The sequence below is a fragment of the Benincasa hispida genome, chromosome 3 (genome assembly GCF_009727055.1).
Source record: "Benincasa hispida cultivar B227 chromosome 3, ASM972705v1, whole genome shotgun sequence".
Taxonomy (NCBI): Eukaryota; Viridiplantae; Streptophyta; class Magnoliopsida; order Cucurbitales; family Cucurbitaceae; genus Benincasa; species Benincasa hispida.
The window spans coordinates 50,760,357-50,772,910 of record NC_052351.1 but is presented as its reverse complement, the minus strand read 5'-3'; the positions used below and the strand labels follow the sequence as shown (position 1 = coordinate 50,772,910).

Here is a 12,554-nt window from a genome sequence, read left to right as displayed (position 1 = left end):
AAGAAAATATTTTTCTTTTTATGTATATATTTTTAAAAAATAATATTAATAATTGTGTTAAAAACATAGAATTTTTTTTTTCCGTTTGATTTAAAAAATATATCATTTTAAAAGAAATTAAAATGTTTGCCAACCACTTAAAATAGTTTTATAAGTATATTTTTATTAACTTTTATCAAAAGTATTTAAATAAAAATGAGTTTTTTAAAAATATTTTTTTTAAAATCAATCCAACCGACCTTAATTGATATGCTCTTTCATTCAAGATTGGAGCTTCCATCCACCTTCTCCTATTTCTTATGCTTGTACTAATTTATTATTTGATTGTTATTGTTTAAAATGACAAAATTATTGAAAATATTTCTAATATCACTATCCAGCTTAACATTTCAAAATTTTCAAATAATTTTCATTAAATTATCTTTAAATATTTGGGCGTTAGTTTTGATCATTCGAGACTAAAAATAATTTGGGAGGCAAGACAATTCATTTAGATAATAATTTTAAAGATTTGGAAATTTGAATTAATTTAAGAAAAAAAATTGGATTAATTTATTTGAGGAAAATTGGACAAATAAATATGGAAGTTAAAATTTGATTAACTTACAGATGAAAACTTATTTAAAATTTTTAGTTTAAAATTCGATGCTGGTCGAAAACTTCATCGGTTTGGATGTTAATTTTCTTAGTTATTTTAGAAGTCTCGAGGAGAGGTTTTAATTATTTGCTTATTTATTAATTTTATAGGTTGTTTTGGAAATTGTCTTCATTATTTTAATAAATTTTATTTTCTTCGATGGTCAAAATGTTTGGGTTCTAAATGTGATTTTATGAGTAACGACCTTTGTTAGAGATCTCGAAGTGTCGGATCAATAGATATCTAGACAATGACTATTTTGCTATATTTGTAAATACGTTAGCTCATATTTTTTTTATTTGGAAACAACTCTTTGTTAATTATATATTATTGACTACTCTTTCTCATTATTTCTAAAAAAATGAAAAAATGGAATTAATAATTTTTTTTTTTGGTTAAAATACTACTTTGATCTCTATATTTTGAAGTTTATTCAATTTTAGTCTTTTTTTTCAATTGTCCAATTTCAGTCAATGCACCTACAATCAACCTTAGATTTAGTCCCCACTACTAATTTGTTGTTATTTTTTAAAAAAAAAAAAATTTGTTATCTTTTAGTATTTTTAATACAAATTTTAAAAATATATTCACATGTTGTATTTTCTTGTATGAAAATTATTGTTGTTATGCCAACATAAGTGTGGTTCAACTGACATAGTGTTTGTAATTTCAAAATATAGAAATCAAAATGGTATTTTAACATCTTTTTAGCACAACAATTTAGGTGGAGAGATTCAAAGCTCTAACTTTATGGTCCACGTGCTGACAATTAGAGTTTAATAATAATATATTTTTACCAAAATAATTTTTTGAATTTTTAAATATTATTTGGATGCATTAACTTTAGGGCTTTGCTAATTTGAGATTAACGAATGTGAATGGCTATTTCAAAGATCAATGATTTTGATCCTACTTTTACAATTATTAATCTAAAAAAGTAATAAATTTATTTTTAAAATTATTTAAATATAATTTAAGCCATATATGTTCAATGTAGGTTTTTCTTTTCTTTTCCATTCCTTTTCGTTTAGCACAATTAAAATATTGAAATTAATCATATATTTACGTGGAGATTGGAGTTGTTTTCGGTAAGTATAAAAATCGTAAACATTGACTAAAATAATTATTTTTGTTAATTTAATACAAATAATTAGCCTACACTCTTTCTCTTAATAATGAAAGTTTAATCCCTCATATTATATCTTTTTGTATTTAAAAAATTGACATATCAATAGTATAAAATCTAAAATAAACAAAAATGGAATGAAAAGTATATCAACCTAATTAGAAAACAAAAAATAAAAATGCCTATTCAAAACATTATCTAAACTTGTTAAACAAAAAGGAAAAAGATCAAAACCTAGAGTCCTACTTTTTTTAATTCATATATTTAAATTAATTTGTCATTATATAGTCATTAATTGTTTGTGGTAACTTGTACCTCAATGAAAAAAAAAGTAGATTAATTAAAAAAAATTGATTGCTCGAATATTGATATTTCTATAAAATAAAAGTTTTTTTTTTTCTTTTTTTTTTTTGCCTAGAGGGTTGGATTTGATAGTATTTAGTTATGAGATTTTAAACTTGACATTTTAATCTTAAAATTTGAGTTCCATAACATTTCGAGGAAAACTTTAAAGACCAAAATGCTATTTGATGGTAAAGACCTAAATGAGTTCCTTACCGAAATGATATGATGGTAAAGATCAAAATGCTAACAAACTCAAACTTAAAAAATTTAACTGCAAAAACTTAAATGCTACTTGCTGGTGTACTAATTACTATAGAATTTAGTCTCTCCATGATTTTTAACAATTGGAAGGCTCGAGGGGAGAGGGGTGGCTTAGCCTCTTGTCCTTGTGTTTTGTTTCTTTGATGCCTTGATCCCGAGCTGTGGAATCCTTCTTATTAAAAAAAAAAAAAAAAAAAAAAAAAAAAAAAAAAATTAAATGCTCTTTATAGACCAAAAAGCATTCTAAGTCATTTATAAGTATTACATAAAATCAGAGTGTGATTGATTTAACCTCAAGTGTTTAGTTTTGAAAATAAATCATTTTAAAAAACAATTGAAGTGTTTGGAAACCATTCAAAACTGTTTGTCTATTTTTTTCCCCTTTAGAGTGCAATTGTGAGAACATCGGTGTTATTCTTTTGAAAAAGAGACTGGAGTTTGGGTCTTGGATATTAGAAAGATCTTTTCGAGTTTTAATCAATTATTCTCTTCAATATTAGGGAGAATGGTAACTACTTTTATTGATCATCTTGCTTCAATGACTCTTTCATCTAATATAATCTTAGGGTTTGGTTGAGTATTTTCTTCTTTTGACTTTTGTATTTGGTTTCTAATGATATTGAAAGAATGAAATTTCTTTGCAGAAGCGCGTGAACATTGTGTAATCGTAATTCAATCTTGAAACACTCAAAATACAGAGAAGCAAACGTACATTCAAAGATGCATTTACAGGATAAATATTATAAATTCTATAAGCATGTTTCTAAAAAGAGAGAGAAAAGTAAGAATTGCTTACCCTTGTAGAAAACCTCTTCTCGTTTTTTTTCTCTCCAAACCTGAATACCAAAATAACCCGACATCGGAAAGCTCTTGAATATAGGAAATTACCACTTGAGCCTCTATTATTCTTCGGTAAAGGATGGGAAGAGTGGTCTCCTTTAGTGTTTTTGGAAGAAGGGAAAGGCAGAGAGTTTAAGAGAGGGAATGAGATTTCTTGAGAGAAAAAAATATTCTCTTTCATGTTTTTCTCCACTTACCTTTTTTTTTCTCTCTTTTGCAGACCAATAGTCAGTGGAAGGTAGGGAGGGAGGAAATTAACTCCCACGTAAAAAAAACCAACAAAATAACTCCCTAGGGTAGTTAATTAACTATATGTTATGCATTTTAATTATATTAAAATGCAATTATCTCTTATAACTTATAGTTTTAATATGAATCTCATTCATATTAATTTTAACCTATAGTATTTATATGAATCTTGTTCATATAAATAATATTTGAATCTTATTCAAATATTTATCTCTCAAGTGTTATATAGTTTTAATTAATCATATTTATAATTAACTATATGATGGTTTGTGAAAACCACAAACGGAAGCGAGATCGTTTCCTAACTTTCAAATTTACATAGGAGTAATAAAGTTTTTAAACCTAATTATGCATTCCAAATAATTTATAGCACACTTAGAATAATATTATAAAGAAGGCAACGAAATTAGGGTTTAGATTTACTATCCATTGAAGTCACACTTCATGTATTCCCTTTCAATTGGTCACGAATACTTTAATTTCCTTAGAATGCAAATTCCATAAACATAGCAACACCCAACGTGGACACCATCACAAAAAACCTTCTGTATTCTTTTTAGGAGTTGAGAATTACAGAGAGAGTTGTTGACTTCTCTGATAAACGTTTGGGAGAGGGAAAAATATTTGAGAGGAAGATTTTTTTTTTTTTTTTTTTAAAGAAAAATGGAGAGAGTAGATCTTGAAAAACTCACTGACCTTTTGCATTTTTGGGAGAGGAAGACGATACATCTGCAACTGCCCACTCACAATGGTTATTGAAAGATTTTAGGGGGAGGGAGTGTAGGATGTATCAACAATAGCGGATGCACAATGATCATCTAAGCACTCAAATTCACTAATTTTTGGTAAAATATAAAACATGCTTTTGCAGAAACAAATGAGTTTCAAGACATACCTCTTATAGAACTTCTTCAAAGCTCCTTTACCAGCTATTATCTTCTCTAAATCTTGTTGTAGACCACTTCAAGATCTTCCCCAGTATTCTCTTGGTGCTCTAGATTGAGTTATAGGACTCAAAACAAGCTTGAATCAAGGGTAAAAGGAGAAATGCTCATTGTAGAAAACTAACTGAAGAACTCTTTCTTCAAACCAATTTTTCTATCTCAATAGATTGCATACCCGATTTTCACTCCAATCTTTTCATTATATTGCATATCAGTGGATGTATTTTATATATCATAACTGCTTTATGTTAAATCACCGATCAATCTAATACGGTAAAGTTAATCTTTTATCAATACTTTAACATTCTCCATCATTTAACATGCAAAGAAAAGAGTTGCATGAGTTGCAGCTCATGCTTGGAGAAGTCAAGGCGAAGATAATGCCATTTGAGTGAGCTACTTAGATGATAGATAATGGAAAAACCCTCTTTTTCCATTTAGTGTGTTTTTGGGTTTTACTTTTCCAATTTTATTTAAAAATCAAATTTTGATTTTAAAAAAAATCTATTTTGATTTTAAAAAAGAAAAAACAATTAATTTCATAAATTAATTATTAAATAAAACTTAATCAATTTAATATCAAATATTAAATTAATTTTAACACATATCCATCTTTATATATTTAAATCATATTTAAATATATAAATTTTCCTATTCCGTTTAATTCTAAAATTAAACATATTATTATATCTCATATAATTACTAATTCTCTTAATTCTAATGTGAACGATTCAAATTAACTTATCACGCTATTCTAGAGCTAGTTCATTACGAGCTAGTAGGGGGACCTGGGGACCTACAAATCATGAGCTCCAACGATCCGAGATTAATTGGCTAAACTCATTAAACCAAATTAATCTCCACTCGTTAACTAATGAATCACTCCATTGAAGTCCATAGTTGCACTCCCCTCACTGTAGATATATTATGTCCACATGATTTAACCATAATTAGCAAGTCGACCCTTCACAGGTTGTTTGTAATAACGTTGGGTCAAATATATGTTTTACCCCCATGATTACATCTTATTTCTCAAGTCCCTACTGATCCTCTAATGAACAACTAGTTTGTGATCCAATCATTAAACCCAATTCTCTCAGCCCAGTGAGAGGGTGAGGCCCCTTGTTTAAGACCTGGATTTAGTACTTGAGAGAACAACCTTTCTCCTATCCCTAAATTGGGTAGGGATGAACTCTGTCTCGCACCCTATGTCCCCAACTATCTATCTGGTCTTGCCCTTGAAATGGGAGTGTTATTGAGCTGGTGCTGTTGAGCCAACCCTTAACTATGCAAATCTAAGAGTAATCCCAAATAAACAGGATTTCATAGTTAGCTCCGGATTAAGATCGAGTTACTTAGGTCATCTAGGTGAAATAGTCAGTCTTAAACAGTAAACAACGTTATAAAGTAAGAGTGACTTATTTCTTGGTCTTGATCTTATGCAAACTCATTGCATAGAACGCCCCCACTCCTTATGTCATAACATGTATGAATTAAGATCACATCGTATGTCGCATTTTACAACTCTTTATAACAACTACAGAGTAGGTCACATCCAATGGTGTTATCAGAATAAGGTACCCAACCTCATTCATGTACCATAAATCATTTTGACTATTTACTCGAAATACTCTTGATTTTGCCGATGGCCTCCCCAAGAGAAGTTAGGAGGATTTCTCCATCCTGGGTTGTATATGTTGGAGAATTGGTTGTTTTTCACCAAATAGATGGATTGCGGATTCTATGGACAGACATCAAAGGACTATGGCTTACCGCAACCCATATAACTAATCATGGGTTGTCCCAAAACATCTATCTAATGCACATTCTGCGTTTGAGCTGCGTTGTTCATGGTTAAATTATTCGGCATGTTCCTCATGGCATCATTGTTTATCATTCCTGTTATTCAACGCATATCTTTTGATTGCGATTCATCTCCCTACTCCATCTTATGTTGGCTATGCGATCTAGAATTTTCTTACCTTCATCGTAAGACTTGACCATGATCTCTAATGCGGTGGGTGAATCTGCTGCCATTTGGGACGGTTTATTCAGGCTAGTATAGATCGTCTCCATTTGAACTGTGAAAGGTAGACCATGGTTCAAAAAATTCTTGATTAACAATTTGGATCTCTCCCATGCATCACTTAAGGTTTCAGAATCTCTCTGTTCGAAGTTCATGATTTCCCTTCGTCGTCTCGTGTTGACAGTTTGAGGGAAAAACTTTTGCATAAATTTTACTACTAACTGTTCCCAAGTAGTCACCTCGTCAAATTCAAAAGAGCTCAACCATTTCTTTGCATCATCATTAGATAATAAGGAAACAGAGATAGTCTTATAGCCTTAGGTTTGATTCCATGAATCACAAATGAGTTGCATGTCTCCAAGAAGCATTTTAAGTGTGCGTGGGGATCCTCTCCGCAAGTCCCGCCAAACTGCCCTATAATTTGCAACATCTGTAACATTACAGATTTCCTTTCAAATATAGTCCCATAAGGAGTTAGATATATTATCTTCGGAGCAAAGTCATATAGAATAGGTGAAGCATATTCACTCATTGACCGCGTGCTATTGTTTGCCATCAGAATGTGATTATTGACAATATTTGCCAATTGTTGAGCCAAGTTTTGGTTACTCTGATCATCAGAAATTCGTTTCTACCTTTGCCTAGGCCTTCTATTAGCTCTGATTCATTGACAGAAGGTTCTTTTAATCTTAGGGTCGTATTTGGGCTCAGAAGTGTCTTTTATGCACATAAAACATTTAAAGCTCAGGCTCAACTTGTAATACTCTGTTGATTGAGAGTCATGCAAGAAAGATTCAATAAACCAAATCAAGATTAGTTACATTGCCTAATCCCCAGCAACAGTGCCAAAAACTTGTTGCACACTCGCCTATTTCTATCTTGTTTAGTTTGAGATAATGAATGAGTTATTTGATAGAATTCAATATTTCATGCAAAGCTCTAGTTGCGTACAAGTTTTCTTGAGGTCGATACAAGTATAAATCTAGCTCAAGTTTCCTGGGAAGCCTAGGGTCAAACGCAAGGATTAGTTAGTACTAACGCAATATGGTTAAGTGATCTTCTGCAGTGATGATTCAAGTATATGTATGTGTGTTAGGATTATAAACTAAACTAAAACAGCGTGAATGCAAGGAGAAAGAGGTTGGTGAAGGGGTATGCGTTGACAAGATGAATGATGCGTTGGAATGCAATGCGATGATTCCTCAGTAATAGATAACAAGCTTTTATGAAATCAATGGAATGAGTTGGGGTTGGGAGGACTAGCTACTAAACTCTAAGTATACGTGCGTGATGCATCCAGGTTCTATTCTTAACTTGTCTTTTAATATCTCTCGATGCGTTTGCCACACTTGTCTTATCTCTAAGATGCATGTGTTGGATAAAATGAACAGATAAACATGATTACCTTTATCTCTAAAGCTACTCAATGTGTTCCACGGTCACTTGCTTTCTTAAGCACTTAACTATTTTTACTCAAATCGATTGATCAAATGGATTCAAGCATAAACTTTAAGTAAACATCAAGCAAGCTGGACTTCCCACACATGCAACTTAGCAGATTAACATTTAGTTCCACTCGGCCCGCAATGAATTTAGCTACTCATGATGAAGGAAAGTAAGTAAGAAGTTGAAAAATGGATGAAATCATAATTGAATTAATAATAGTGAAGTATTTTTATATAATCTCAGTTCAATCAAGATAAATGATGGAAGAAAATGCTAAGTGAGGAAAAAGAAAGAGTCAAGTCGTCGGGTTCAATGTCTTATTTCCTTTGGCTTGTTTTTTGTGCTTATTGTGGTGGCTGAGGTGAGAACTTGTTGAAGGTCGTCTCTCTTAAGCTTTATCTCTACCAAAACCTCTGTAATCACCAGTGGAAATGGCAGTCTTACTCCTCATCTTCTTGCAAAAAACTGAGGGACTAAGTATATACAGTGAAATTCTAACTACCTAATTGTTGAGTGTGTAATGTCTAACACTTTTCCATGTGGGCAACTTCCTTTTTTATAAGCATCTGGGCTCAACGACTTGTGATTTGATACCCTTAAATTCCATGTTCTGCCGTAGTCGTCTGCTGCGTTGATTTGTTCAGATGCCGCCTTTCAGGTTACCCATACTGCATGTTGAGATTTGACATTAAATGCACGATCGAAATGTATTGCCTTACGCTAACTGAGTCTCAACGCATACTTCTGACGTTGGCTTCTCTGCAACACTTTGTAAATTCCACGATTCTTGCGTTATAAAGTGTCAGTAATGCACTTTTCTTTTAAAAGAATGCTTTTGTTTGTGTTGAACGCATATATGTAATTTCATGTGTGTTTTCTACTAAAATGAATGTGTTTCTCATTATTTTGCCCTAATTATTCTGATTTTAAGAGAACAATAACTTGTATTTCTACAAGTTATCAATTTTATTATGTTAAATAATGATAATTTAAGCTTAATAAAATGTATATTTGTTTACATTTATATTTCACTATACAGTTTGTGTTACAAAGATTTTCAACTATGTCAATGCATTTCATATTTGCGTTTTTAGTCATTTGTGGGATGGGAGAATTGATCCCGACCTCGAGGCAAAACAATACAACTTATTCTACATTTATATTAAATTTGTACCTATTACACTGAATAGACACAGACATATATATTGTAACCATTTATATTAAATTGGTACCATTTATAACCATCTGTGCTATGCTTATTTTGGACACTTTTCATATATGTTATAAATTAACCTCGAAGAAAAAGGTATTCATTGTATATAGTTTATCCACTATTTCTTTCATAATTTTGTAAATCATGTTAAATATTTATTATTTAAAATAAATGAAAAATATTCTATTCAATATTCAAATTTCATCCTCAAAATTATGTTAAAAAGCTTTTGACCACCTACATTACACGTGTTTTTAACTAATAATATATAATGTTGATAAAATGACATCTTAAATGAAAAATTCATAGACTATTGACTTTAAAAAACAAGTTAGTTAACATTTAAAAAACGAAAGTCAATTATAAACATGGCATAAGACATGCCAAAGGTTGGAATCCTCACCCAAAAAATTATACTAAAAAAATCAAAAGTCAACAACGAGTTAAAAAGCTCCAAAAAAAAAAAAAATTATTAAGGTCACATTTATAAAACCATAATGAAAATTGGTGTAATCGTAATGGAATTCCATTGATGGATAAATTGTAATGAACCTGAATTGCAAATATAATTAGATTGTTTTTTATCGCGTTTATTTAGCATTATGAATTTTTCATATTTATTATTACCTTTACTGTTATCGTTAACTCTGAGGCTCAAAGGTAACAGTAAAGGTGTCAAAATTCATAATTTTTCTTCTAGACATAACAATAATAGTAACTATAATAGTAATGGTAACAATACGATGACGTAATTTCCAGACGCAGTTAAATTGAGCACGCTCTACTCATCAATCGATTTGCATTTTTTACTACAGATTTGGAAGTGAGCCCCATTTGTTAGTACAGATACAGAACACAAGTAAACAACACTAAAAGTAATCAAATTGGATTCACTTTTTACATTATCATTGATTAAGGTTGTAGCTTTTAAAATAATTGTTGGTAGCTATACTTCTAGAAAAATCAACTGTAGATAGAAGTAAAAAAGTGTTTGGTAAACTTTTATTTTAAATTAGAAAAAACTAGTTAAGGTGCTTGGTAAATTGATACTAGATTAGTGTAATTAAGTTATATAATTATTTGAAAATATATATGATTTGAATTGCAACCATTTTTGTTTAACTAACAAAATTTTATAAAATATTTTTTTAAAAAATAATTGTTATAAGAATTTGAACCAATTAAAATTTGGAATAAATGTGAGAGAGTAAATTAATGAAATGAAAATTTGAGATAGTGAGGGAAGATACCAAATTTTTAGGAAAGTTAAAATCTAAAAATTCCATTAAATAACTTTTGCACGATAGAATAATTTTAAAAGTGATTCTGGGTAGATTAATGAGTTATGTTTTACCAATCAACCTAGCGGTTAAGATTCTCCTAAAATAGTTTTTTACAATTTCAAAAGCAATGAGTCTTTAATGTGTTAGTTTCACTACATCCTAACACGTGAAAAATGTTATACATCCTTATTTTAAAAATTTAGGTTATGCATGCAAAAATTTTCAATTAATTGTTGATTTTTTTTATATATAAAAAAGAATAGTACCATGGATTAAATTTAAGAGTTATTAAAAATATAAAGACTAAATCTTAGATTTACTAAAAATACATGACTAAAATTGAATCAAATCTAAAGTACATAGACTAAAATGATGTTATTATTTTGTAATTTCCATGGTTTAAATTTTAAAACCCTCATGAAAGTAGGGATAATTTCCCGGCTGAAATAACGTTTAATCCAGATTTTGAAAATACACTCTAAACAAAAAGTTGTTACCAAATGATTTGTGACATAACAAAATATTGTTTTTCTTTAAAATCTTGATCAAACGGCATTTTGGACGTGAAATTTGAAAGACGTATAAAAAAATCTCCCACAAAAAAGTATAACAAACCAAAAAACTTACTGTGACACATTTATAAGCTTCACTCTCAAAAATCAAATTTAAATGATGTCAAAGAGATATTATTTATTATTGTTTTTTTAAAAAAACCAAACCGAACCGAAGGATCAAAATTGTAATTCAATTCATCTAGAAACAAACCCACCTACTACCCAAGTTCCAAAATTGCATCACCATAGAACAAAGCACAAAAAAACATGAATTAGTCAACCATGGCGCACAAACAAAGTCAATTTGAGGCGAATAGTCAAAACAATTCCCAAAGCTCATCAAATCAATTACGCGTTCTTCCCCAATTTCAATTTCAAAATATAAAACCCTAATTCCCAACTTTTCTAAGTTCTATCCCCAATTTTCCCCCAAAAATCCCTTCTCTCCGGTTCGATTTCCCTAAAACTCACTTCTCCAATGTGTCCTCTCAGATTCATCCTCGTTTTCCTCTCTGCAATTCTCGCCGGATACTTCGCCTGGAGATCCGCTTCTTCTTCTTCTTCTTCTTCTTCTTCTTCTTCCTCATCGGACATTTTTCAGGCGACTGAAGATTCTGATAAATCGCCGGCGGAAACCGAGAATCGAAGCGTAACGGAGGACGGATTCGGATTGAAGAGGACGATTCAGAACGGATTCTGGACTTTCGTCGACATGGCGAGCGGGAGATTCCTGTGGAGGAATTTGAACGCTTCGATTCTCAACAAAAACAAGCAGGTTAAGGAAGATTCAGAGTAATTAATTTTGTTCATTCTTTTACTTGAGGAAAAATTATGATTGTGTTGTTGGCTCTGGAAATTGCTTCATCCATTTCTGACTTTCTTGATTGATGGAAATTGAAATGTTCATATATACTGATGTAAATGTTTGATGTTTAATTTCAATTAATTAATTATATATAAATTATATTCTTCATTTGAGAAAGTTAATGCAATTATTTACAGTAGGTATCTTAAAATTACGGGTATACATCGGTTGGTCGGTGAAACCGACACCGAAAATTGACTTAAAAAAAGTACATGAATTCGGTTTTCGGTACCTTTATGCTCACCCTACTTCAAATTATATAGGGCTCAAGCCGAACTATATACTAAAATATGTTATAAATTGCTATTATAAATTTTAGGGCAAATTACAAAAATTAGCATTTAAATATGCTGGTAGTTATAATAGCACCCTAAAAATTAGGGCTCAAACTTCTACCATTGTTAAAATCGAATTTTTGAACTTACAATAGAAATTGGACCCCAAATGATAAAAATTGAACCCTTATATTTATACATTTACTATAATTTACAATTAAATAAGTTTGAGGGTCTAATTTTTGTATAAGTTTGAGAGCTCAATTTTTACAATATAAAGTTCGATAATATAATTGCAACTACCACCGTATTCAAGAATGACTAGTATAATTTACCTTAAAAGCTTCATGATGTATCTTTGAAATTAGAGGATGGAGTAAAAAAAATGTGTAAAGAGAAACCTAAATAAATTAACAACCTTCTATGTGATAGTGAGAGTCGAACCTATTGATAATATATAGATTAACCCATATTAAATTAAAGTTATATA

The 12,554-nt window shown here is 30.3% G+C and overlaps 1 protein-coding gene across 1 annotated transcript; it reads left to right on the top strand.

Annotated features, from left to right (window-relative positions):
- The first annotated feature begins 11,402 nt into the window (after window positions 1-11,402).
- On the top strand, window positions 11,403-11,720 carry LOC120073608. The gene has a single exon (XM_039026419.1). It carries the CDS (start codon window positions 11,403-11,405, stop codon window positions 11,718-11,720), a length of 318 nt encoding a protein of 105 aa, XP_038882347.1.
- The last annotated feature ends 834 nt before the right edge of the window (window positions 11,721-12,554 follow it).

Bases quoted from the DNA above. Each gene is read 5' to 3' on its own strand.
- LOC120073608 (XM_039026419.1), top strand. From the start codon at position 11,403: ATGTGTCCTCTCAGATTCATCCTCGTTTTCCTCTCTGCAATTCTCGCC.